Consider the following 26,508-nt stretch of genomic DNA (forward strand, 5'->3'; position numbering starts at 1 on the left):
GTATTACTTAATGTACGTCTAATGCCGCAATACTTATTTATTTCCAACTTAATTAAGTCCTATGGTTGGACATGAGAGGCTTCTTCTTTTCAGGTTGTCAAATTAAATTGTGGGAAATGTAGGAGTTTACTTACTGGAGCTTAAATTGAATTTGAGTTGAACTTTATTTACAACATCATTACTTTATGATCAGAAAAAAACTGCAACTTAGCTACAATACTATTGTGGAGCTGTGTCATGGTCATGGGAATGTGGTCTGTCGTGTTACATGTGACTCGTTGAATTGTGAGCGGAAGTTGAAAAATCAAGATACAGACAATATTCCACAGATTATTGTGATATAAAAGTTAAACTGACCTCCCATCTTTACTCATGAGCTCGAGTAAACATCCAAACCAGTGGGAAGAAATTTAATTAAGTAAAACTGAGGCTTGATAAGACACCAGAATAGCACACGGCGACCTTTGAATGCTCCCAGTCCCAATCTGAGTCACACCCGTCGTATAAATCTGCACAAACTCGTATCAATTACCACTTTTTCGTGACTCTGCCTGTGCCAGAGCGGCCCACTCTCCCTGGTGGCCAAATGAGCAATTAGCCGAGTGTGAATCAGAGGTGTTGCAGCGGGAAAGGTAAACAGGAAGCCGGGGGTTCCTTCCGATGATGGACCGGTGCTGACGCATGCCGAGTGTGAGGAGTGTGTGTTCAGATTTTTAGCACAACTGGTCCATTTTCTCAGGAGATCTGTAACTGGAGACGTTATCTGTGCCGTGATGTCTGATCACAAGTCTATGTATTTACTATTAATAAACATTAATAGCGGGATTCAACATTTACACACACATTAATTTAGTATTTACTGCTGTGTTGTACCTGATTTTGGTCCAGTATCTAGCCCTAGTATGGTCCTATGTTGTGTTTTCAGCCCTGGTTAGGATAAGTACATGCAGGTGCAGCCTCTGACTGCAGCGCCTCATCTCTCCTCTGCAGCTCAGTGCTGCCCCCTGCAGGACAAGCAGGTCTAAAGCACAAAGACAGTGAGAAAAACACAAACTGCAGCAATTATTTATGTGCTCGGTTTTTCCGCGATGATGCAGAAGAGAACGTGTTGAATTCTAATCCTGGTTCTGTTTCTGTTAAATCGAACCGAGGGGGGAATTAAAGATGTACTGGAGACTGAAGCATTTACATATCACACAGTGTGTTCATGTTCATCACAGTGTACTGGGTAATGTCTTCTGGATTTGTATCCTCTTTATCCACCAATTGAAAACACACTCAATATACGGTCACATGTAGGAATAAGCAAGCTATCTGAGGCTTTAATACGACTTTATGACGGTATAACGAGACGTGGATTCTTGAAATTAGAGATTTCTTTGCTGCAGTCGGTTATATTAAACTGAACATCATCTTGCCAAACAAGCAATTTGAACACGTCACCTCGGGCTCAGGAGACGACATTTATCTGTGCTTTCTTACTTCACGTTCAGTTTGAGTTTTACATTTTCACTATCAGGACTATTTTTAAGGCTTTAATTTCCAAATACAGATGCTGATTCGATACCCGCCAGAAAAACTATTTTCCAGGGAACCTCAGTATGTTTTTTTTCTCCAAATTCACTCAGCACTAGTAGATAAAGATAAATGTGTATTTGTACGGGTATATACAGGCAACATATGTCAACGAGGCTAGATTTGTGCCTCGAGACGTTGGCTTGTTACTTGGCAGATTATTCAATTATAAAAACAGTCATTAGTTGCATTAAAATTACACCAACAGGCAATAAATGACTAAACAAGATAAAGGTTTTCTAATTTAAAAGCAGAGTTGTCAACACAAATCTGATTCTATTGTCGCGTTAGCTCGATGCTAATAGCACAATATCTGTACATACATTTATTAAAAACTAAGTGTTCAGGGTCCTCAGTGTATTCAAAGACTTGATGAGCAGTTTGCGAGACGGCTTATTATTAATGGACGGGTGTGTCTCTGGAGTCTCAAGCAATCAAGACGAATGTGAGCACGCAAACACGCACACATTAACTAAAAGGGTGTGTATTCCCTGCACTCTACACTGAGACCTGGCTGTCTGCAGTTATTAGACCCTGGAAGTAATTTACAGTGACATGAGCCACAATTCATCCTCGCCTCCCTCCTCTCCCTCGTTTATCCTCCTCCTCCCCCCTTTCTCTAAATCACTTTCCTCTGCCGCTCCACGTCTCGCCTGATTTCATCCTTTATTCCCCCAAATCACACACGCAAAGTTCCCCTCCTTCCTCCATCTTCTCCTTCCCCTCGTCGGACACTTTGATTCCCCCCTCCGGATCTTCTTCTGTCGCATCTCCTTCATTACACAAACACACACAGACTCACAAAATAAGAGACAAAACGAGAGGGAGGAGTAATGGAAGCGAGTGTAATGAGGAGACCGTGAAGAATAAGCCCGACAGAACCGAGCGAAATCAAACAGAACCATCGTCGTCATGACAAACGGTCATTTTGTGAGCAGGTTTTGTACATATGTGAGAGTGTGTGTGGGTATTTATTACTCTTGTCATGGTTTCTTTCTCGTCACGATACAAAAAGATACGATCTTTGCCGATATCACACGTCTGCTGCCCTGATATATGACATCTGCTCCCGCTGGCCAACCATCTACAGATTAGACATATTTAAGGTTTTTGTTTAGATTTATTTTGTTTAGAAATCTGAGGGGGAAAAAAAACAATGAGTGTTCTTAATCATAAGTAACAAGTGCTCCAGAAGAAAAAAGTAAATAAATAATTGAAGAAAAACGCAAAATAACGCAAATTATTTTCTACTTTTTGCCATAAAAGAAAAAAAAAGGGCACACAAATCAATTAAATTAAACAAAAGTTGTTAATTATAATAATCAACAAGGCAAAACAAGCTTTTTATGTGAGTCAGCATAATTAGCTCGAGCCTGTAGCATATATAGCCTACCCCGCTAGCCGACCTATTCATCTTCTCATAGCTCATAGCTTTTATTTATACTGTACTTATTCCCGGGTGGTTAAGAGCACAGTCAAGTTTTGGCCTAACAGACGGACTCACTGTGACATCGTGAGTCACTCCTGATGCAAACTTGTTTATTTCTAATGTGATTTTCTGGTCATAGCTGTGACACCTTGAAGGTCCTATTTGTGGGAAAAGTTTATTTTTGGGTCTCATTCCTAACAAAAACAATCAACTTTTCTTGCAAACAGGACAGTGAAAGACAATAAAACACTGTGGTCAGACCTGTGTGATGTTTCTGTAGTGATGAATTAATTGCTTTGCTGCTGTCTTTGCATGTCAGACTATCTGCTCGTCTCAAAACATTCTGTAGTCCTGCGGCCCCAACAGGTCAATAAGGTCTCCAGAATAACATTAACGAAAGAGTGTTGATGAAAAGTGCTTGTGCAGATAGCTAGCAGTTTTTATACGCAGGAATTATTGTAGACAAACATTTGTGATTGGTTCTATATTTTTAAACAGAGCAGCTAATATTTCCCAGTAGCAGACAGATGTGCAATGAGAATTTCAAAATAAAAGCATATCTTAAAGGTGTTGATATGGATCTATGTCCCCATAGGCTTCCAGGAAATGAGTGTAAGTCAGCGTAATGAGATGGGAAGTGATGCTCCCACGTCACGTCTGTGTGTGTGTGTGTGTGTGTGGTGTGTGTCGGGGCCTAATTGAGGCGCCGCATGCGTTCAGCCATGTTTGCTAACACGGACAAAGATCCAATTTTATGCTAATTACTGACGCAGAGATTTGCGTCACTTCGATTGTGATGGTCGGACGGACGAGGAGGCTGTTAACGTGACTCAGTCCAGGGAGCGCACACACACACACACACACACACACACACACACACACACACACACACCTATACAGGTATGGGTGGTTTGCAAGGACATTTTACCCATACCAGCCCAGCGGTGGTTTATGGGGACCCACCTTTCCCTTTGTCCTAGGAAGGTGGCTAAAAGATAAAAGTGGTCCAAAAAAATTAAGAAAAATTCCTGTCTACTTAGATTTAAAATATTGTCAAAGAATTCAAAGAAACGAAAATCTGACATTTGACTGGATTATGAGGACGGGGCGGGAGAAGGCGTTTCCTAGTACAATGGTGACTTATGAGGACCTCCCTTGTTTATTGGGACGTAACCCATACACACACACACAGTCAGGACAAAACCCTTGTTTTTGAGGACCACACTGGTTTAACTGGACACTACCCATTACACACAATCAGGAAAAAAACGTTGTTTGTGAGGACCATGCTGGCTTAACTGGACGTTACCCATACATACATACACACACACACATAATCAGGAAAAACCCTTGTTTGTGAGGACCATGCTGGCTTAACTGGACATTGTTCATAAACACATATAACCAGGGCAAAACCCCTTTGTTATGAGGGTCACACTGGTCTAACTGTACATTACTTCATAAACCACTCCTGAAAAATTACCTTACAAGAGTTTTGAGAAAGGTAAATTACCTGCATCTTAAAAAGTAAAATTATAAAATATGTTATCTGGATGATGGAATCTGTCTCTATTAAACACATTGTTGGCAATAATGTTAGGCCAGTGGTATGAGTGACACTACAGTTATATTAATATTCTTGATGACTTATTAACTTGGGCACAAGGAGAGTGAAGCAAGCTGGACCGGGTACCTCAGTCATCACAGTTTTCTACAGATGCGCAGTGGAGAGCATTCTGTCATCCTGCATCACAGTGTGGTATAAAACTGCTCTGCTACAGAAGGAAAGGCTCTGCAACAAGTAGTGAAATCAGCACACAGGACACATCAGCAGATATCGGAACAAAACTGCCAGCATTCTGAAGTACCCCTCTCACCTGGCCCATGGACTGTCCAACCCTCTCCCCTCAGGAAGAAAGCTGCGCCGCATCAGGGCCAAAACAACCAGAGTGCATACAGCTACTCCCCAGAGGTTGTCAGACTGCTAAACTCTGCAAAACATTACAGACTAATGTGCAACAAACACTGAATATTTATTTTATATATCATATTTTTATGCTGCATGCCATTTTCAACTTTTATAAATGATTTCTATATTGTTTTTATATTGTCTGCTACTTTTATGGGACCTTGAGTACTAAATTCCATTCCTTTTATGTACCCTAATGTACTGGAATGACAAAAAAATAAACCTTGAATCAGCTCAGAAACACTGGTTTTAATATGTATAATTCAAATACACTTTTTAAACCAGTGGGGAACATCTACAGGAAGAACAATGTGCAAAACAAAATACACATTAGCTCTAAATAAATCAAGACATTACCCACATTGTTCAAAAAACAAACTTAATTAGACTCTTATGTACCCTTCATGTCCTGGAATGACAAAAAATAAACCTTGAATCAGCTTAGAAACACTGGTTTTGTTATAATTCAAATACACTTTTTAAAACCAGTTGGGATCATCTACAGGAAGAACAATGTGCAAAACAAAATACACATTAGCTCTAAATAAATCTAGACATTGCCCACATTGTTCAAAAAACAGACTTTTCTTTTTAACATAAAGCTCCTGCTCCTGAAAAATCCTGAATATATTGATGAACTATGAGCAAAGCAAAATAAATGTCATGCTAGCTTACAGAAAAACTTAGAAGCTATTTTTTTTTTACTGTAAGGCCCCTGTTCCTGACAAAATCACGGATATTTTGAAGACTTCTATCTTTCAACGCTGGGTGCTCAGCGATCTTACATTGTTCACACTCCACTTTAGTTGCTAGGTCTCCATTTGTAATATGCGTTTTGAAGTGTTTCATCACAGCACTAATTTCAGTCTTGCTCCACGGCCTTTTCACACATCTTCTGGATTTTATCTCTGTCAATCAAAATAATATTTTATATGTTAAGATGATGACGATAGCGGTTTAGTTTAAATTTTCTTGAAAACTTTTGCCACTGAAATACAGGTTAATTATATTGTACAAAAAAGTCACATTTAGTAAATGTTAAATTAAAATCAGTATGAAATCAGATTATGATGACACTGGGGCAGGAGCATCAACACTATAATGGTTGCCCATTGCCAGGGCCTCTTTCACACCTCTTAGGCCAAAGATATATCTGCTGTTCAAGAGGCACTGAAGTCCTACCTTTGGAGCTGGTGACAACACTCTCAGTCACACGCAGTTTTTTCTGTCCTGGAAAAGCAAGAAAATCTTTTGTTAGAATAGCCAGCACAAAATCCAAACCATTTATAGTGAAGTGTATTTTATACATTGGTATATGCGCTGTAACTTGAACTTGATCCTGAAATTATGTGTAGATGTGAAGAGACACAGCTCTTGTCATTTTGGAGGACTAGATTAGAATACACATTGCTCTAGACACACGCACACACAAAAATAACACACAAACTTATATCCAATAAGGGTTTGGCAATTGTGCTTTGGTGTTAACTTCGCTATGGACCAACTTCATGAGGACATGAAACAGACTTTGTCAAGACTCTGTATGAAAACTTACTCATGATGGGACTAAACCATTCTAAAATATTTGAAGCAGTGTCAATAGCAACCCAGCTGATAGTCAACAGTGCCTGGTTTTGGAATACTGAAATGCATGTAATTGAGTCACTGCCTCCTAGCTGGTCTGAGGTGGTAACATCAGTAACAAACTCAGCTGGCCAGCAGTTTTGGACTGAAGGAGGGGGACCATTAACACTAGAAATGTATCTTTACCTTTAAAACAATGTGATCACATTTAAGATTATACCCTCTATGACACTGAAAATGCAGTGTTTACTTCATTACAAGGTCAACAAATTCAGTGATACCTCAACCCGATTACTGGATAACCCCTCTCAACCATTACTACCATATTAAAGAAATTATCAAGAAAACGTACCTTTGTAACTTTTGGTCTTATTCTGGGTCGATACCATTCTTTTTCTTTTCCCTAAAAGAAACAAAACTTCTAAATTGTCTTTTTAACAATTACGAAGGCTAATTAATTACTAGCAACATATTTATGTAACAGTTGATTCTATTCTAACCCCAAAGTGACAAGTAATGATAAACCCATTGAAAAGTTATACTCTAATACTACAATATGGATCCGTATGAACAGTAGAGGCGAATTTATCTAACATTGAACATATACTGAGTATATTAAAGTCCCTTTGTCCCTGGCAGCTCCATGTCCGCTTCCTCCCCCATTTGAACAAATGCAGCACAGTATTATTGCCTGTGATATAGCAAGAACAATTTATGGCTTTCCCACACATTACCAGAGGAACTGGTGGGATCTTCAGGCATCTTCATTTCTTGATTTTCTAGTGACACGAATAAAAAAAAAAAAAAAAAAAAAGCCCTTCAGCATCTTCAGTTTGAAGATAAGGGATCAGAGCACTACTTTGGTAGTCGCCATAATGATAAGGTGTGTCTCTTTTTATATGTGTGCATAAGATGTATCACATGACTACCCTTAAGTGTAGAACCACACCATGGACTTTACCCTGATGGCACCATCATTGTTAGATCTATTTATCATGGTGACTGTGAACCTTGCTGTCTTTGTGGTAATATTAAAGCAACACCACGTAACTAATACATGAAAATATGATCCTCAATCCACAATATACCATGAACGCATACCGGAAGATATTCAACACATACCCCTTAATCCAAGGGCACAATCTGACTCCTCACTGCCTCCATCTTTAGCATCTCCACCACCTTCTTCGCTGTTTCCACCACCTTCGTCGTCTCTACCACCTTCGTCGTCTCCATCACTTTCATTGTCCCCGATGGTGTCATCTCCCTCAGCTTGACCGTCTCCACCGTCTCCATCGTCTTCGTCATCTCCATCATCTCCATCATCTCCGTCATCCTGCTCACCTACATCCAGTTCTAGGTCCAATTCATCTGAAGAAAAGCATGATTGATGCAAAAAATAAATATTGTTGCTGCAAGTTTGTACTGCTGACATTTTTTTTGTACAATTTACCACCAGTATGGCATATTTACTTATATATTCTAGGTCTATATTTACATCTTCCTAATTCAGAAAATGACCAAAATACTGCATACAACTTTTGTGTTTTTTTAGTCACTAATTTGTTGATGAATTTATACTGTCCCTGTAATAAATTTGCTTTATTTGTAAAAATTTTGATACCACCACATACCTTCAACCTCAATCTCGTCGAGAGACTTTCCCTGGAATTCTCCAAGAGTTCCTTTCTCGAATGCAAGTAGAAGCTTAGAGATTTTTGCCACTTCAATAGTTGCCTCTGGCAGACGATAAAAGTCTCTGTGGACTCGTATATCGTGGCCCAAAAAGTTGGCAAGTTGGTCAAGCTCATTATTCTTCAGGTTGAGGATTTGGGACAAGGTTGCCATGTGCTTGCGGAGATGTGTAGACCTCAGATTTTCTGGATTCTTTGCACCACACATCTGTGCAAAGTGTCTCATGCAGTCCTGTCCTCTGTAGTAGCTTGTGTGGGAGCAATGTGGCCGTCCAAATAGGAAGGGATTATCCTTGTCCACATCACATGTGTCTCTCTTCTCTGCAAGAAGCGTTGCTGCACTAAGGACCTCAGGGTTTAATAAAACAGCAACTTTCCTCCCTCTTTTGCCCATAATTTCCACCCTGCTGAAGTGTCTGGCTAGCTTTTGTTCAACCGGTGACAGACTAGCAGCTAGGTCACCATGAAGCTCAGTTTGGTCTCTTTTCTTGAAGGACTCAAGTGTCATTTTTGAGACTTCTCCTGCACGGCGTCTATTAAAGAGGATTATTTGAGCAAGTGTCACCCTAGCAAGTTCTGCATACGCCTGAGGAGACTGATGCTCTTTCAGGTTTTCAACGGCGCCAGCCGATTTCTCCTCCAGGTACTTGTGCAAAAGTTGAACATCCTCTGTGAAGGGTATGGTGGATGGTTTATTGAACTTTGACTTGCTCAAAGTAGCCAGTGCAGTGTGTGAGACTTGTCCTGCCCATTCTTTTGTGCAGAGTTTCGTGAATCGTTCCGCTGCTTTGATCAAAATTTCATCCTCTGCTGAGATGGCCCTGCAGAGAATAATATCACCGATCTTCTTGAGCGAGTGTCCTAATTTCAGGGCAAGACTTGGTGTGGAATACGAGTGCTTCTCTTCATCATATCCAGCAACTGTTTTAACAGCTCCAATGATTTTGTAAAAATTGTTTGGTTTTACAGCATCTTCAAAGCTAAATATAGAATATTTCTGTCTTAGGGTCAATAAAAGTCTGCCCATTTCTCGAACCTTTGTTCTCATGTACTCAAATTTTGTTGGATCACTCCCATGCTTGTTGTAGAGAGACTGGGCCAGCTGCAGTGTGAGAAAGTCATTCCGTACTACAGATGCTATCTCATCTTGCCTCATCTTTCCAAGGATCTTCCACACTCCAATGGAAATTGCTTGGGAGCAGGTTGACTCTGCAATATCGGCCAAAGCCAAGACTTTGCTCTTAACATTGGCTTCAGTTTCTGAGACTGTTTTTGACGGGCATCTTCGTGAGTGGCGCCACAGCTCTTTACGGACAAACAGACCTTTACAGTATGTACAGTGCACATACATTTTGGCATCCACAGAGATTTTTGATGGTCCCTGTCTTCTTTTTACTTTAAGTGTTCCACCTTGATTTCTGATAACCTCTTGATTATGTTCATAATTACCTCTGTTACGCAACTTCTCAAGCAACCTTTTTCTCTCTTTAGAATTCTTGGGGAGCAAGAAAGCTTCTGCGATGTCAGGCTCTTCTTTTTCGTGTTTTTTAAGGTGACGAGCTATTTTAGATTGCGGTTTTTTGCAAACATAGCAATAATTTTTCTGGGTGCAAGAAGAACCCTCTCGGGCTGCTGAGATTTCAGTAGATGAAGACTCTGCTGTTTCTGCTGAAAGCGTCTGGGTATGGCTTGTGGTGGGGGTGTAGGTGGATTCATCATCAGTACAGGGTTGAACAGGTATAGGAACATCTTCACCATCTTGATCTGAGCTGGACCCATGACAGCTTTCAGGTACGTAATAATCATCAGACGAGTCATCACTAATTTCAGAGTCAGAAACATGTTTCTCCGGTGCAACATCCTACGCAGGAAAAAAGAAAGCTTTATATTAAACCAAAAGAATCTATTACTGTATGTCACAATGCAACACAAACATTTCAAAGTCAGCTAAAATGGTATAAAAGACAATGAACATACCAGTGATGAATTAATCTTGAGAAAGCAGGATTTGTGCCATGATCTTGAACACACTAAAAGCACATTGAAATGAAAAGTTAGCAAGTTGTGCTGGTGCTTTTGTTTTAGAACAAATAACTACACTTAACATAAACAAAAACTGCATTTGAGTGGCGTAAATACCAACATTTGCATGTGTAACCAAGCCATCTGAAACGGGAGAAAGATCCACTGCAATCCGCACAGTTGTCCAAATCATTAAGAGCTGCACAAGCAAATATATGGTGGCACTGAAAAACCAATAATAAATGACTGTTAAAAAAAGAAATCATACAAATTTTAAACAAAATTGGAAATGAGGATTAAATATATTTAACCATAGACTACACTAGAATGTATGGATTGGTCCGTGTACCTTCCCGTCATTCTATTTCCAATTATGAAACGCAAAACGATTTTGGGATGAAAATGGGAAAACACACCAGTTTTCAATGTTTGGTGCATACAGAAAAACGAAATATTGACTAATTTCTTTGTTTCGCATTTCAAAATTGGCAATAGAATGAATGGAAGGTACACGGACCTGGATAAAGCACATGTCCATAATATTAAACTCACATTAAATCTTTAAAAATATGAAAATTGAAAATCAAATATATATTTATTCTTGAATGAATAGAATATAATATTTACTTCAAAGGTGATCGATAACTGTGACAACATAGACAAAAAAAAATGACTGGCATGACTTTTGCAGAAGATTATTAAATTCATGACTTTCAAGGGATATTTGATGTTCCATAACCTCTATGATCATGGAAATCTTTAACAATCTTTAATGTAACACATAACCAACTTGTGCATCCTAATATGTGAAGAAATGTATAAGGGGCTTTGTCAGAAAAGGTGTCCTCATAATTCAGGTGTGTCAGGTGAACATCTGACACACACAGCACAGTTTGCTGTATGATCAACATGTAGGTGGGGGAGGGGAATGGTGAGAAAAGGTGTCCTCATAATCAAGGTGTCTCAGGTGAACATCTAACACACACAACTTTTGTTCCTGTTCCTAATCTGAGATTACTTTAAACAGAAACAATTCTCTTTTATTCCACAAACCGTGGGTTATGACACTGGCCATGTTTATTGCAGAAATGTCAGTCAGTAGGGAAAAGGGAAGAGAGTAGTAATCAGCCTATAATAAAGACTTGAAGGTGAGAGATTACTGTACCAGTCATTTCTACACCTTGAAAGTCATGAATTTAATGAAATCTTTTGTGAAAGTCATGGAATTGTCTTGTGTCTAATGGGTGTCAGGTCAACATCTAACACAAACAACTCAGTTTGCTGCCTGATCAAGAAGTTTGTTTCTGTCCACGCAGGACAATGTGTCCTCACAGTCCTGTGCTGTGTCAGGTAGTTAACAACATTCAACAGTGTGTGGACTCCTGAGCACTGTCATATCCTCAAACACAACAGAATTATGATTGGATGTACAAGCATGACATCACAAGTATATAGTATACAACTTACAGTGTCATCCTTTGATATTTCCAGATTGGAACGGACCCTTGTCATTTGGTCATCAGTTCCACCAGAGGCTTCCTGTGTAAGAGTCAATGACAGGAACAAATCTGAGATTACTTTAAGCAGAAACAATTCTCTTTTATTCCACAAACCGTGGGTTATGACACTGGCCATGTTTATTGCAGAAATGTCAGTCAGTACGGAAAAGGGAAGAGAGTAGTAATCAGCCTATAATAAAGACTTGAAGGTGAGAGATTACTGTACCAGTCATTTCTACGCCTTGAAAGTCATGAATTTAATGAAATCTTTTGTGAAAGTCATGGAATTGTGTTGTGTCTAATGGGTGTCAGGTCAACATCTAACACAAACAACTCAGTTTGCTGCCTGATCAAGAAGTTTGTTTCTGTCCACGCAGGACAATGTGTCCTCACAGTCCTGTGCTGTGTCAGGTAGTTAACAACATTCGATAGTGTGTGGACTCCTGAGCACTGTCATATCCTCAAACAACAGAATTATGATTGGATGTAAAAGCATGACATCACAAGTATATAGTATACAACTTACAGTGTCATCCTTTGATATTTCCAGGTTGGAACGGACCCTTGTCATTTGGTCATCAGTTCCACCAGAGGCTTCCTGTGTAAGAGTCAATGACAGGAACAAATCTGAGATTACTTTAAGCAGAAACAATTCTCTTTTATTCCACAAACCGTGGGTAATGACACTGGCCATGTTTATTGCAGAAATGTCAGTCAGTACGGAAAAGGGAAGAGAGTAGTAATCAGCCTATAATAAAGACTTGAAGGTGAGAGATTACTGTACCAGTCATTTCTACGCCTTGAAAGTCATGAATTTAATGAAATCTTTTGTGAAAGTCATGGAATTGTCTTGTGTCTAATGGGTGTCAGGTCAACATCTAACACAAACAACTCAGTTTGCTGCCTGATCAAGAAGTTTGTTTCTGTCCACGCAGGACAATGTGTCCTCACAGTCCTGTGCTGTGTCAGGTAGTTAACAACATTCGATAGTGTGTGGACTCCTGAGCACTGTCATATCCTCAAACAACAGAATTATGATTGGATGTACAAGCATGACATCACAAGTATATAGTATACAACTTACAGTGTCATCCTTTGATATTTCCAGGTTGGAACGGACCCTTGTCATTTGGTCATCAGTTCCACCAGAGGCTTCCTGTGTAAGAGTCAATGACAGGAACAAATCTGAGATTACTTTAAGCAGAAACAATTCTCTTTTATTCCACAAACCGTGGGTTATGACACTGGCCATGTTTATTGCAGAAATGTCAGTCAGTAGGGAAAAGGGAAGAGAGTAGTAATCAGCCTATAATAAAGACTTGAAGGTGCGAGATTACTGTACCAGTCATTTCTACACCTTGAAAGTCATGAATTTAATGAAATCTTTTGTTGATGTTCCATAACCTCTATGATCATGGAAATCTTTAACAATCTTTAATGTAACACATAACCAACTTGTGCATCCTAATATGTGAAGAAATGTATAAGGGGCTTTGTCAGAAAAGGTGTCCTCATAATTCAGGTGTGTCAGGTGAACATCTGACACACACAGCACAGTTTGCTGTATGATCAACATGTAGGTGGGGGAGGGGAATGGTGAGAAAAGGTGTCCTCATAATCAAGGTGTCTCAGGTGAACATCTAACACAAACAACTTTTGTTCCTGTTCCTAATCTGAGATTACTTTAAACAGAAACAATTCTCTTTTATTCCACAAACCGTGGGTTATGACACTGGCCATGTTTATTGCAGAAATGTCAGTCAGTAGGGAAAAGGGAAGAGAGTAGTAATCAGCCTATAATAAAGACTTGAAGGTGAGAGATTACTGTACCAGTCATTTCAACACCTTGAAAGTCATGAATTTAATGAAATCTTTTGTGAAAGTCATGGAATTGTCTTGTGTCTAATGGGTGTCAGGTCAACATCTAACACAAACAACTCAGTTTGCTGCCTGATCAAGAAGTTTGTTTCTGTCCACGCAGGACAATGTGTCCTCACAGTCCTGTGCTGTGTCAGGTAGTTAACAACATTCAACAGTGTGTGGACTCCTGAGCACTGTCATATCCTCAAACACAACAGAATTATGATTGGATGTACAAGCATGACATCACAAGTATATAGTATACAACTTACAGTGTCATCCTTTGATATTTCCAGATTGGAACGGACCCTTGTCATTTGGTCATCAGTTCCACCAGAGGCTTCCTGTGTAAGAGTCAATGACAGGAACAAATCTGAGATTACTTTAAGCAGAAACAATTCTCTTTTATTCCACAAACCGTGGGTTATGACACTGGCCATGTTTATTGCAGAAATGTCAGTCAGTAGGGAAAAGGGAAGAGAGTAGTAATCAGCCTATAATAAAGACTTGAAGGTGAGAGATTACTGTACCAGTCATTTCTACGCCTTGAAAGTCATGAATTTAATGAAATCTTTTGTGAAAGTCATGGAATTGTCTTGTGTCTAATGGGTGTCAGGTCAACATCTAACACAAACAACTCAGTTTGCTGCCTGATCAAGAAGTTTGTTTCTGTCCACGCAGGACAATGTGTCCTCACAGTCCTGTGCTGTGTCAGGTAGTTAACAACATTCGATAGTGTGTGGACTCCTGAGCACTGTCATATCCTCAAACAACAGAATTATGATTGGATGTAAAAGCATGACATCACAAGTATATAGTATACAACTTACAGTGTCATCCTTTGATATTTCCAGGTTGGAACGGACCCTTGTCATTTGGTCATCAGTTCCACCAGAGGCTTCCTGTGTAAGAGTCAATGACAGGAACAAATCTGAGATTACTTTAAGCAGAAACAATTCTCTTTTATTCCACAAACCGTGGGTTATGACACTGGCCATGTTTATTGCAGAAATGTCAGTCAGTACGGAAAAGGGAAGAGAGTAGTAATCAGCCTATAATAAAGACTTGAAGGTGCGAGATTACTGTACCAGTCATTTCTACACCTTGAAAGTCATGAATTTAATGAAATCTTTTGTTGATGTTCCATAACCTCTATGAACATGGAAATCTTTAACAATCTTTAATGTAACACATAACCAACTTGTGCATCCTAATATGTGAAGAAATGTATAAGGGGCTTTGTCAGAAAAGGTGTCCTCATAATTCAGGTGTGTCAGGTGAACATCTGACACACACAGCACAGTTTGCTGTATGATCAACATGTAGGTGGGGGAGGGGAATGGTGAGAAAAGGTGTCCTCATAATCAAGGTGTCTCAGGTGAACATCTAACACAAACAACTTTTGTTCCTGTTCCTAATCTGAGATTACTTTAAACAGAAACAATTCTCTTTCATTCCACAAACCGTGGGTTATGACACTGGCCATGTTTATTGCAGAAATGTCAGTCAGTAGGGAAAAGGGAAGAGAGTAGTAATCAGCCTATAATAAAGACTTGAAGGTGAGAGATTACTGTACCAGTCATTTCAACACCTTGAAAGTCATGAATTTAATGAAATCTTTTGTGAAAGTCATGGAATTGTCTTGTGTCTAATGGGTGTCAGGTCAACATCTAACACAAACAACTCAGTTTGCTGCCTGATCAAGAAGTTTGTTTCTGTCCACGCAGGACAATGTGTCCTCACAGTCCTGTGCTGTGTCAGGTAGTTAACAACATTCAACAGTGTGTGGACTCCTGAGCACTGTCATATCCTCAAACACAACAGAATTATGATTGGATGTACAAGCATGACATCACAAGTATATAGTATACAACTTACAGTGTCATCCTTTGATATTTCCAGATTGGAACGGACCCTTGTCATTTGGTCATCAGTTCCACCAGAGGCTTCCTGTGTAAGAGTCAATGACAGGAACAAATCTGAGATTACTTTAAGCAGAAACAATTCTCTTTTATTCCACAAACCGTGGGTAATGACACTGGCCATGTTTATTGCAGAAATGTCAGTCAGTAGGGAAAAGGGAAGAGAGTAGTAATCAGCCTATAATAAAGACTTGAAGGTGAGAGATTACTGTACCAGTCATTTCTACGCCTTGAAAGTCATGAATTTAATGAAATCTTTTGTGAAAGTCATGGAATTGTGTTGTGTCTAATGGGTGTCAGGTCAACATCTAACACAAACAACTCAGTTTGCTGCCTGATCAAGAAGTTTGTTTCTGTCCACGCAGGACAATGTGTCCTCACAGTCCTGTGCTGTGTCAGGTAGTTAACAACATTCGATAGTGTGTGGACTCCTGAGCACTGTCATATCCTCAAACAACAGAATTATGATTGGATGTAAAAGCATGACATCACAAGTATATAGTATACAACTTACAGTGTCATCCTTTGATATTTCCAGGATTGGAACGGACCCTTGTCATTTGGTCATCAGTTCCACCAGAGGCTTCCTGTGTAAGAGTCAATGACAGGAACAAATCTGAGATTACTTTAAGCAGAAACAATTCTCTTTTATTCCACAAACCGTGGGTAATGACACTGGCCATGTTTATTGCAGAAATGTCAGTCAGTAGGGAAAAGGGAAGAGAGTAGTAATCAGCCTATAATAAAGACTTGAAGGTGAGAGATTACTGTACCAGTCATTTCTACGCCTTGAAAGTCATGAATTTAATGAAATCTTTTGTGAAAGTCATGGAATTGTCTTGTGTCTAATGGGTGTCAGGTCAACATCTAACACAAACAACTCAGATTGCTGCCTGATCAAGAAGTTTGTTTCTGTCCACGCAGGACAATGTGTCCTCACAGTCCTGTGCTGTGTCAGGTAGTTAACAACATTCGATAGTGTGTGGACTCCTGAGCACTGTCATATCCTCAAACAACAGAATTATGATTGGATGTAAAAGCATGACATCACAAGTATATAGTATACAACTTACAGTGTCATCCTTTGATATTTCCAGGTTGGAACGGACCCTTGTCATTTGGTCATCAGTTCCACCAGAGGCTTCCTGTGTAAGAGTCAATGACAGGAACAAATCTGAGATTACTTTAAACAGAAACAATTCTCTTTTATTCCACAAACCGTGGGTTATGACACTGGCCATGTTTATTGCAGAAATGTCAGTCAGTAGGGAAAAGGGAAGAGAGTAGTAATCAGCCTATAATAAAGACTTGAAGGTGCGAGATTACTGTACCAGTCATTTCTACGCCTTGAAAGTCATGAATTTAATGAAATCTTTTGTTGATGTTCCATAACCTCTATGAACATGGAAATCTTTAACAATCTTTAATGTAACACATAACCAACTTGTGCATCCTAATATGTGAAGAAATGTATAAGGGGCTTTGTCAGAAAAGGTGTCCTCATAATTCAGGTGTGTCAGGTGAACATCTGACACACACAGCACAGTTTGCTGTATGATCAACATGTAGGTGGGGGAGGGGAATGGTGAGAAAAGGTGTCCTCATAATCAAGGTGTCTCAGGTGAACATCTAACACAAACAACTTTTGTTCCTGTTCCTAATCTGAGATTACTTTAAACAGAAACAATTCTCTTTATTCCACAAACCGTGGGTAATGACACTGGCCATGTTTATTGCAGAAATGTCAGTCAGTAGGGAAAAGGGAAGAGAGTAGTAATCAGCCTATAATAAAGACTTGAAGGTGAGAGATTACTGTACCAGTCATTTCAACACCTTGAAAGTCATGAATTTAATGAAATCTTTTGTGAAAGTCATGGAATTGTCTTGTGTCTAATGGCTGTCAGGTCAACATCTAACACAAACAACTCAGATTGCTGCCTGATCAAGAAGTTTGTTTTTGTCCACGCAGGACAATGTGTCCTCACAGTCCTGTGCTGTGTCAGGTAGTTAACAACATTCGATAGTGTGTGGACTCCTGAGCACTGTCATATCCTCAAACACAACAGAATTATGATTGGATGTACAAGCATGACATCACAAGTATATAGTATACAACTTACAGTGTCATCCTTTGATATTTCCAGGTTGGAACGGACCCTTGTCATTTGGTCATCAGTTCCACCAGAGGCTTCCTGTGTAAGAGTCAATGACAGAAACAAATCTGAGATTACTTTAAGCAGAAACAATTCTCTTTTATTCCACAAACCGTGGGTAATGACACTGGCCATGTTTATTGCAGAAATGTCAGTCAGTAGGGAAAAGGGAAGAGAGTAGTAATCAGCCTATAATAAAGACTTGAAGGTGAGAGATTACTGTACCAGTCATTTCAACACCTTGAAAGTCATATATTTAATGAAATCTTTTGTGAAAGTCATGGAATTGTCTTGTGTCTAATGGGTGTCAGGTCAACATCTAACACAAACAACTCAGTTTGCTGCCTGATCAAGAAGTTTGTTTCTGTCCACGCAGGACAATGTGTCCTCACAGTCCTGTGCTGTGTCAGGTAGTTAACAACATTCAACAGTGTGTGGACTCCTGAGCACTGTCATATCCTCAAACAACAGAATTATGATTGGATGTACAAGCATGACATCACAAGTATATAGTATACAACTTACAGTGTCATCCTTTGATATTTCCAGGTTGGAACGGACCCTTGTCATTTGGTCATCAGTTCCACCAGAGGCTTCCTGTGTAAGAGTCAATGACAGGAACAAATCTGAGATTACTTTAAGCAGAAACAATTCTCTTTTATTCCACAAACCGTGGGTTATGACACTGGCCATGTTTATTGCAGAAATGTCAGTCAGTACGGAAAAGGGAAGAGAGTAGTAATCAGCCTATAATAAAGACTTGAAGGTGAGAGATTACTGTACCAGTCATTTCTACGCCTTGAAAGTCATGAATTTAATGAAATCTTTTGTGAAAGTCATGGAATTGTCTTGTGTCTAATGGGTGTCAGGTCAACATCTAACACAAACAACTCAGATTTGCTGCCTGATCAAGAAGTTTGTTTCTGTCCACGCAGGACAATGTGTCCTCACAGTCCTGTGCTGTGTCAGGTAGTTAACAACATTCAATAGTGTGTGGACTCCTGAGCACTGTCATATCCTCAAACAACAGAATTATGATTGGATGTAAAAGCATGACATCACAAGTATATAGTATACAACTTACAGTGTCATCCTTTGATATTTCCAGGTTGGAACGGACCCTTGTCATTTGGTCATCAGTTCCACCAGAGGCTTCCTGTGTAAGAGTCAATGACAGGAACAAATCTGAGATTACTTTAAGCAGAAACAATTCTCTTTTATTCCACAAACCGTGGGTTATGACACTGGCCATGTTTATTGCAGAAATGTCAGTCAGTACGGAAAAGGGAAGAGAGTAGTAATCAGCCTATAATAAAGACTTGAAGGTGAGAGATTACTGTACCAGTCATTTCTACACCTTGAAAGTCATGAATTTAATGAAATCTTTTGTTGATGTTCCATAACCTCTATGAACATGGAAATCTTTAACAATCTTTAATGTAACACATAACCAACTTGTGCATCCTAATATGTGAAGAAATGTATAAGGGGCTTTGTCAGAAAAGGTGTCCTCATAATTCAGGTGTGTCAGGTGAACATCTGACACACACAGCACAGTTTGCTGTATGATCAACATGTAGGTGGGGGAGGGGAATGGTGAGAAAAGGTGTCCTCATAATCAAGGTGTCTCAGGTGAACATCTAACACACACAACTTTTGTTCCTGTTCCTAATCTGAGATTACTTTAAACAGAAACAATTCTCTTTTATTCCACAAACCGTGGGTTATGACACTGGCCATGTTTATTGCAGAAATGTCAGTCAGTAGGGAAAAGGGAAGAGAGTAGTAATCAGCCTATAATAAAGACTTGAAGGTGAGAGATTACTGTACCAGTCATTTCTACACCTTGAAAGTCATGAATTTAATGAAATCTTTTGTGAAAGTCATGGAATTGTCTTGTGTCTAATGGGTGTCAGGTCAACATCTAACACAAACAACTCAGTTTGCTGCCTGATCAAGAAGTTTGTTTCTGTCCACGCAGGACAATGTGTCCTCACAGTCCTGTGCTGTGTCAGGTAGTTAACAACATTCAACAGTGTGTGGACTCCTGAGCACTGTCATATCCTCAAACACAACAGAATTATGATTGGATGTAAAAGCATGACATCACAAGTATATAGTATACAACTTACAGTGTCATCCTTTGATATTTCCAGGTTGGAACGGACCCTTGTCATTTGGTCATCAGTTCCACCAGAGGCTTCCTGTGTAAGAGTCAATGACAGGAACAAATCTGAGATTACTTTAAGCAGAAACAATTCTCTTTTATTCCACAAACCGTGGGTTATGACACTGGCCATGTTTATTGCAGAAATGTCAGTCAGTACGGAAAAGGGAAGAGAGTAGTAATCAGCCTATAATAAAGACTTGAAGGTGAGAGATTACTGTACCAGTCATTTCTACGCCTTGAAAGTCATGAATTTAATGAAATCTTTTGTGAAAGTCATGGAATTGTCTTGTGTCTAATGGGTGTCAGGTCAACATCTAACACAAACAACTCAGATTGCTGCCTGATCAAGAAGTTTGTTTCTGTCCACGCAGGACAATGTGTCCTCACAGTCCTGTGCTGTGTCAGGTAGTTAACAACATTCGATAGTGTGTGGACTCCTGAGCACTGTCATATCCTCAAACAACAGAATTATGATTGGATGTAAAAGCATGACATCACAAGTATATAGTATACAACTTACAGTGTCATCCTTTGATATTTCCAGGTTGGAACGGACCCTTGTCATTTGGTCATCAGTTCCACCAGAGGCTTCCTGTGTAAGAGTCAATGACAGGAACAAATCTGAGATTACTTTAAGCAGAAACAATTCTCTTTTATTCCACAAACCGTGGGTTATGACACTGGCCATGTTTATTGCAGAAATGTCAGTCAGTAGGGAAAAGGGAAGAGAGTAGTAATCAGCCTATAATAAAGACTTGAAGGTGAGAGATTACTGTACCAGTCATTTCTACACCTTGAAAGTCATGAATTTAATGAAATCTTTTGTTGATGTTCCATAACCTCTATGAACATGGAAATCTTTAACAATCTTTAATGTAACACATAACCAACTTGTGCATCCTAATATGTGAAGAAATGTATAAGGGGCTTTGTCAGAAAAGGTGTCCTCATAATTCAGGTGTGTCAGGTGAACATCTGACACACACAGCACAGTTTGCTGTATGATCAACATGTAGGTGGGGGAGGGGAATGGTGAGAAAAGGTGTCCTCATAATCAAGGTGTCTCAGGTGAACATCTAACACAAACAACTTTTGTTCCTGTTCCTAATCTGAGATTACTTTAAACAGAAACAATTCTCTTTCATTCCACAAACCGTGGGTAATGACACTGGCCATGTTTATTGCAGAAATGTCAGTCAGTAGGGAAAAGGGAAGAGAGTAGTAATCAGCCTATAATAAAGACTTGAAGGTGAGAGATTACTGTACCAGTCATTTCAATACCTTGAAAGTCATGAATTTAATGAAATCTTTTGTGAAAGTCATGGAATTGTCTTGTGTCTAATGGGTGTCAGGTCAACATCTAACACAAACAACTCAGATTGCTGCCTGATCAAGAAGTTTGTTTCTGTCCACGCAGGACAATGTGTCCTCACAGTCCTGTGCTGTGTCAGGTAGTTAACAACATTCGATAGTGTGTGGACTCCTGAGCACTGTCATATCCTCAAACACAACAGAATTATGATTGGATGTACAAGCATGACATCACAAGTATATAGTATACAACTTACAGTGTCATCCTTTGATATTTCCAGGTTGGAACGGACCCTTGTCATTTGGTCATCAGTTCCACCAGAGGCTTCCTGTGTAAGAGTCAATGACAGAAACAAATCTGAGATTACTTTAAGCAGAAACAATTCTCTTTTATTCCACAAACCGTGGGTAATGACACTGGCCATGTTTATTGCAGAAATGTCAGTCAGTAGGGAAAAGGGAAGAGAGTAGTAATCAGCCTATAATAAAGACTTGAAGGTGAGAGATTACTGTACCAGTCATTTCAACACCTTGAAAGTCATATATTTAATGAAATCTTTTGTGAAAGTCATGGAATTGTCTTGTGTCTAATGGGTGTCAGGTCAACATCTAACACAAACAACTCAGTTTGCTGCCTGATCAAGAAGTTTGTTTCTGTCCACGCAGGACAATGTGTCCTCACAGTCCTGTGCTGTGTCAGGTAGTTAACAACATTCAACAGTGTTTGGACTCCTGAGCACTGTCATATCCTCAAACAACAGAATTATGATTGGATGTACAAGCATGACATCACAAGTATATAGTATACAACTTACAGTGTCATCCTTTGATATTTCCAGGTTGGAACGGACCCTTGTCATTTGGTCATCAGTTCCACCAGAGGCTTCCTGTGTAAGAGTCAATGACAGGAACAAATCTGAGATTACTTTAAGCAGAAACAATTCTCTTTTATTCCACAAACCGTGGGTAATGACACTGGCCATGTTTATTGCAGAAATGTCAGTCAGTACGGAAAAGGGAAGAGAGTAGTAATCAGACTATAATAAAGACTTGAAGGTGAGAGATTACTGTACCAGTCATTTCTACACCTTGAAAGTCATGAATTTAATGAAATCTTTTGTGAAAGTCATGGAATTGTGTTGTGTCTAATGGGTGTCAGGTCAACATCTAACACAAACAACTCAGATTGCTGCCTGATCAAGAAGTTTGTTCCTGTCCACGCAGGACAATGTGTCCTCACAGTCCTGTGCTGTGTCAGGTAGTTAACAACATTCGATAGTGTATGGACTCGCACAGAGGAAATGCAGTGTTTCCTCATCACGCTATCACTTAGTGGTCATTAAAAAGAAGACAGGAAAAATGAGTCATGTGCAGATGTGCCAGTGACCCAGCTGACCATGTACTTCACCTAATGCTGTGAATCTGTTCCATATTCATCAACTAAATATCATGCTCAAGGTAATACTGTTGTACTGCACATCAGTATGGTTGTGTGTCAGTTGTAGGCATGCCCAAAATTAAAAAGTTAAGAGACCATGAGAACCTAAACTCACCAATGAGCGCCACGGCCAAGCGGAATCACCATAGTTGTATGTTATCTCCTCTCCTGGAAAGATTTCCCTGACGGCAAATAGGCACAAGTGTGGCATCCTGTTGACCATTATTCTTTTGACTTTGCAGTTAGGATGTACATGATCATCATTAACTAGTCGTCCCAGTGTTCCGTCTTCTTTTGAAGCATCTATGCTGTGAGATAAATAGACCACAAAAAACTTTAAACTTGGCTTGGGGTTACATTCTTAAAAGTTATACTGCAATCACGACTGCTGCTGAAAGTTGCTGAGCTATGGAGTAGAGAGCTGGGTCTTGATTGGGAGACTGCTACTTGTCAAGAGAGCAGGTCAGAGTTGGCAACCACAGAGAGCCGTATGGCATGCTGCTGGAGAAGCAGGTTGGTGGAGATGATTGGCTAATTATTATCACATGACATGTGGTGTGCCTGCTGCATTTGGAAAAGTTGAGATTTTTTCACTCTGTGCGCCGCGGACGCGCACCCGGCTTCATCATCGCTTCGGATTATTGAAAGCAATGGATTTATGTGTGCAAAAGACGCTTCATGTGAACGGCCCCTTGGATTAGTGAAAGTCAAGGTTAATTAATTCAATCCAGGCTTTCAAAAATTAAAATATGTAAACACATGCCAACCCATAAATCAAAAAACTGACAACTTCTCTTCAGACATGTAACAATCTCTTTTTTGGTAAATGACCAAGCAGGATACTTACCAATACCGCTTCCCATTCCACATGAAATCAAATACATATTTGTTGTTTTTGTCATCTGCCCCTTCACTCTGAGAGACAACTCCACGGTACTCCACCACAAAACTTTTTGGTTCGATGTACTCTCTTGTAAACACACCTCTACCTGAAGAAAAGAAAGTAAATATCAACATGAGCTCAAGTAACCACTTATTTGTGGCTGTCTTTTAAAAGAAATATTTATGAAATAGTTTAAATGAAAGTTTAATCATCATCTAGTCACCCTCATGCCGATGAGAAGTCCAGTGTAGTTTTTTTTTTTAATCCATCAAACACTTTCTGGAGTGCCATTGGAAAAAAGCAGCAGAGATCTGTAGCAAACAGTTAAAACCTTAAAATGGGTTTCAACTGCTTGTGTAACCTCATCCAAGTCTCGTGAACCCACCATTTACAGTTGAATTGAAAAATATCACGTACACTGTGTTTTAATCTAACTCCTCACAGTTGCAAGAATAGCTAAATGCATGCAGGTTCCTCACACACTGATTAATGCTAATTTAGTTTTTCTTGCAACAGTGAGGATTTTGGCTAAAAACACAGTCTAAGTGATGCTTTTCCTAGTCAACTGTGGTGTCTTCAAGAGACTTGGACTAAGTTGCACAAGCAGTTCAGAGCCATTTTAAAATTTCCAGATTTTTTTTTTTTTTTCACAACTGGTTGCCATAGATCTTTGCTCTTTGAAAAAATGCTGCAAACATTTTTCCTGTGATACTCCAGAAAGTGTTTGGTGGATTAAAAAAATTGACCATTCGCAGCCATCCAGTACGAATGGGAGATTCTCCTTGCTCAAATTTGCACTCCGCGGGGAGGGCGATACAAGCTCAGCGTGGAGGGATCATGGAGCACAGAGGGGTGGGGTGTGTGTGGGGGCGGGATGCTTTTTTCAAATCGTTCTCAACATCTTTCTAAATGTAGACCATAGGTTTAATTCTTCACTTTTACACCGGTCTAAGTCTTTAAAGTGACTGCACTAGGAGAAACAAACTTTAATATATCGGATGAAAAACTTACCTTTATACTTGTTAATAAACCTTCCCTCTAGGAAGACTTTATCCTTTCCTTGAACAATATGTTCCAGCGCATCTTGGTCAGGAGACTTTCTCCTCCTCCTCCTCACCTCAGTCATCTTTGCTGTAATAATGCCCAGATAATAACATAAAATTTCAAACAAGCTTTAATAAATACCATGTCGCATATGACATTCCTTTAGACACTGAAACTGTTGAGTGAACTATATGTAATGGTCAAGTCACATCAGACATTCTCTCTCAACATTAAACTGGTTTCTCTAGGTAACTGAATCAGGTCAACTGGACTTAGCTTCTGATGAAGCATTTAACCTGGACAAATGAGAATTCGCAGACATTAAAAATGTTTTTATGATAGATTGAAATCATACACCGATATTATTATACCCCTGTTAAACTTCAGAGAATGGGACTTGTGGATACTAATTAATGCTGGAGGTGTCAAAAGGAAGTAGGTACTTTCCTTAATTTACTGTGGTAATGTTCATACATATCTCCTTTGTAGAAGCAAGTGGTAAAATGTATTGGAGAATGGTTGCATAAACCACTGCCAGAATCTCCCCAGCTGTGTTTATTAGGAGATAGGTTTGTTTTACCACCATGTATATCCAAACAAAAATTTGGGCTTGCACTGGCAGGCTTTATTGGTGCTTCAAGGAATAGTCAAGTAAAACCTATTTTTGATGAATGGTTAAAGCTGATGACAGACATCGCCTCTTTCGAATCATTGATAGCAAGAACTAATAATTACCAAGGGAAATTTTAGGAATTCTGGTCTGATTTCTTAAGGCTTATAAAAAATCCTGATGTGTTCCCTCATTAACACGTCTATTTCAACATCAGTTATTTGTTGAACGTCTCATTATCAGAAAATAACATGTTATTTCTTCATTCACCTCCACGTTGCTCACAGTCCCTCTGTTCCTCCTCGCTGCAACTTGATCTGACGTGAACGTCAGCTGACCCGACGTCACTTTACTTGCATAGCAAGCTTACGTTAAATACCAAATAACAACTGGGGGGTTTATTTGTTACACTCAATTAACAGACCAGGCGTTTATTTGGGACCATGCTGTCACTCATGGTGGCGTACATTTGTTTCTCCATCGCCCTGATCATTTTGCGGGACACTCTCTCGTGGCGTGCCCGTTTGCTGATAACCCATCCCTGCATGTTTATCTCAGGCTCCCCGCTAGCCTTCTTACTCCCTCCAGCAGGCAGCCTGGCCCTTCTGCGGTCCTCCTCGGACAGACGCTGAGGGTCGACAGAGAAACGTCTAGCGGCTGCTTCTCCCGAGTTTTCCTCTACATATTTTAAGACAGAAAGTTTGAATTTCAAGTCGTACTTTTAATTGTTTTGCTGCACCGGAGACATAGCGATCATCAATATGATATTGACTGACAGAAAGAAGCACAACACGTGAAAAAGCGAAGAGGAAAAACGTGCAGTGTCAGTGGTCACGTCTTCTTCCCTGATTTTTAAAATAAATAAATTCGACTCGGCATTTATTTGGAACCAGTGGTTATTTATCAAAATATACACCTGCACCCAGCGTTTAAAGGGGACCCTGCGGTTAATTGAAACTCGGCTATCATTTGGTAATTTACGGTAACTTGTACGCTTTCATTCGGTCTCTACTAGCTGGCTAACTAGCTAGCTAGCGAGCTAGCTAGCTTTGAGCTAGCGTTAGCCAGCTAGTAAAGACCGAATGGAAGCGTACAAGTTAGCTAGCTAGCTAGCGCTAGCTAAGGCGGAGAGTTTGTAATGAGCCTATTTGACCGAAACGAGGCAGTTACCGTCTATATTTATGTTTGTCAGCTTGGTAGAAGATAATGAAAAGCAGCAAATGTACAATAAACAAACTAAAACTAGTAAACTCGTAATCAAATATTGTTCCTTACCTCTTTTTCTTCTTCCTCATTAAATCCCCTCTGCGTCAAATCGCCTCTGTTTCGGAATGATCGGCAGCTG

General features: G+C 39.7%; 1 protein-coding gene across 15 annotated transcripts; it reads right to left on the minus strand.

Moving 5' to 3' along the window:
* Nucleotides 1-3,861: 3,861 nt before the first annotated feature.
* LOC115594830 (uncharacterized) lies at nucleotides 3,862-26,508 on the minus strand. 15 transcript variants are annotated; one of them, XR_003986573.1, is made up of 27 exons: nucleotides 26,439-26,508; nucleotides 24,521-24,640; nucleotides 23,474-23,615; nucleotides 22,742-22,934; nucleotides 22,004-22,075; nucleotides 21,446-21,517; nucleotides 20,398-20,469; nucleotides 19,840-19,911; nucleotides 18,792-18,863; nucleotides 18,233-18,304; nucleotides 17,675-17,746; nucleotides 16,628-16,699; nucleotides 15,511-15,582; nucleotides 14,463-14,534; nucleotides 13,905-13,976; nucleotides 12,857-12,928; nucleotides 12,299-12,370; nucleotides 11,741-11,812; nucleotides 10,395-10,497; nucleotides 10,229-10,281; nucleotides 8,192-10,112; nucleotides 7,680-7,928; nucleotides 7,292-7,336; nucleotides 6,910-6,960; nucleotides 6,156-6,203; nucleotides 4,882-4,995; nucleotides 3,862-4,796 (listed from the first exon to the last, which is right to left on the minus strand). XR_003986573.1 is itself a non-coding variant. In XM_030439131.1 (27 exons), coding segments are annotated over exons 2-27 (4,053 nt in total). In that variant the 5' UTR covers nucleotides 24,636-24,640; nucleotides 26,439-26,508; the 3' UTR covers nucleotides 3,862-4,993. The 15 variants fall into 15 exon arrangements, 14 of the variants coding, with proteins under 14 accessions (XP_030294991.1, XP_030295015.1, XP_030295008.1 ...); XM_030439131.1 differs by adding an exon at nucleotides 5,759-5,881 and having other exon boundaries at nucleotides 3,862-4,995; XM_030439155.1 differs by having other exon boundaries at nucleotides 3,862-4,995; nucleotides 6,918-6,960.

This window comes from Sparus aurata, chromosome 2 (assembly GCF_900880675.1).
Source record: "Sparus aurata chromosome 2, fSpaAur1.1, whole genome shotgun sequence".
NCBI classification, from domain to species: Eukaryota; Metazoa; Chordata; class Actinopteri; order Spariformes; family Sparidae; genus Sparus; species Sparus aurata.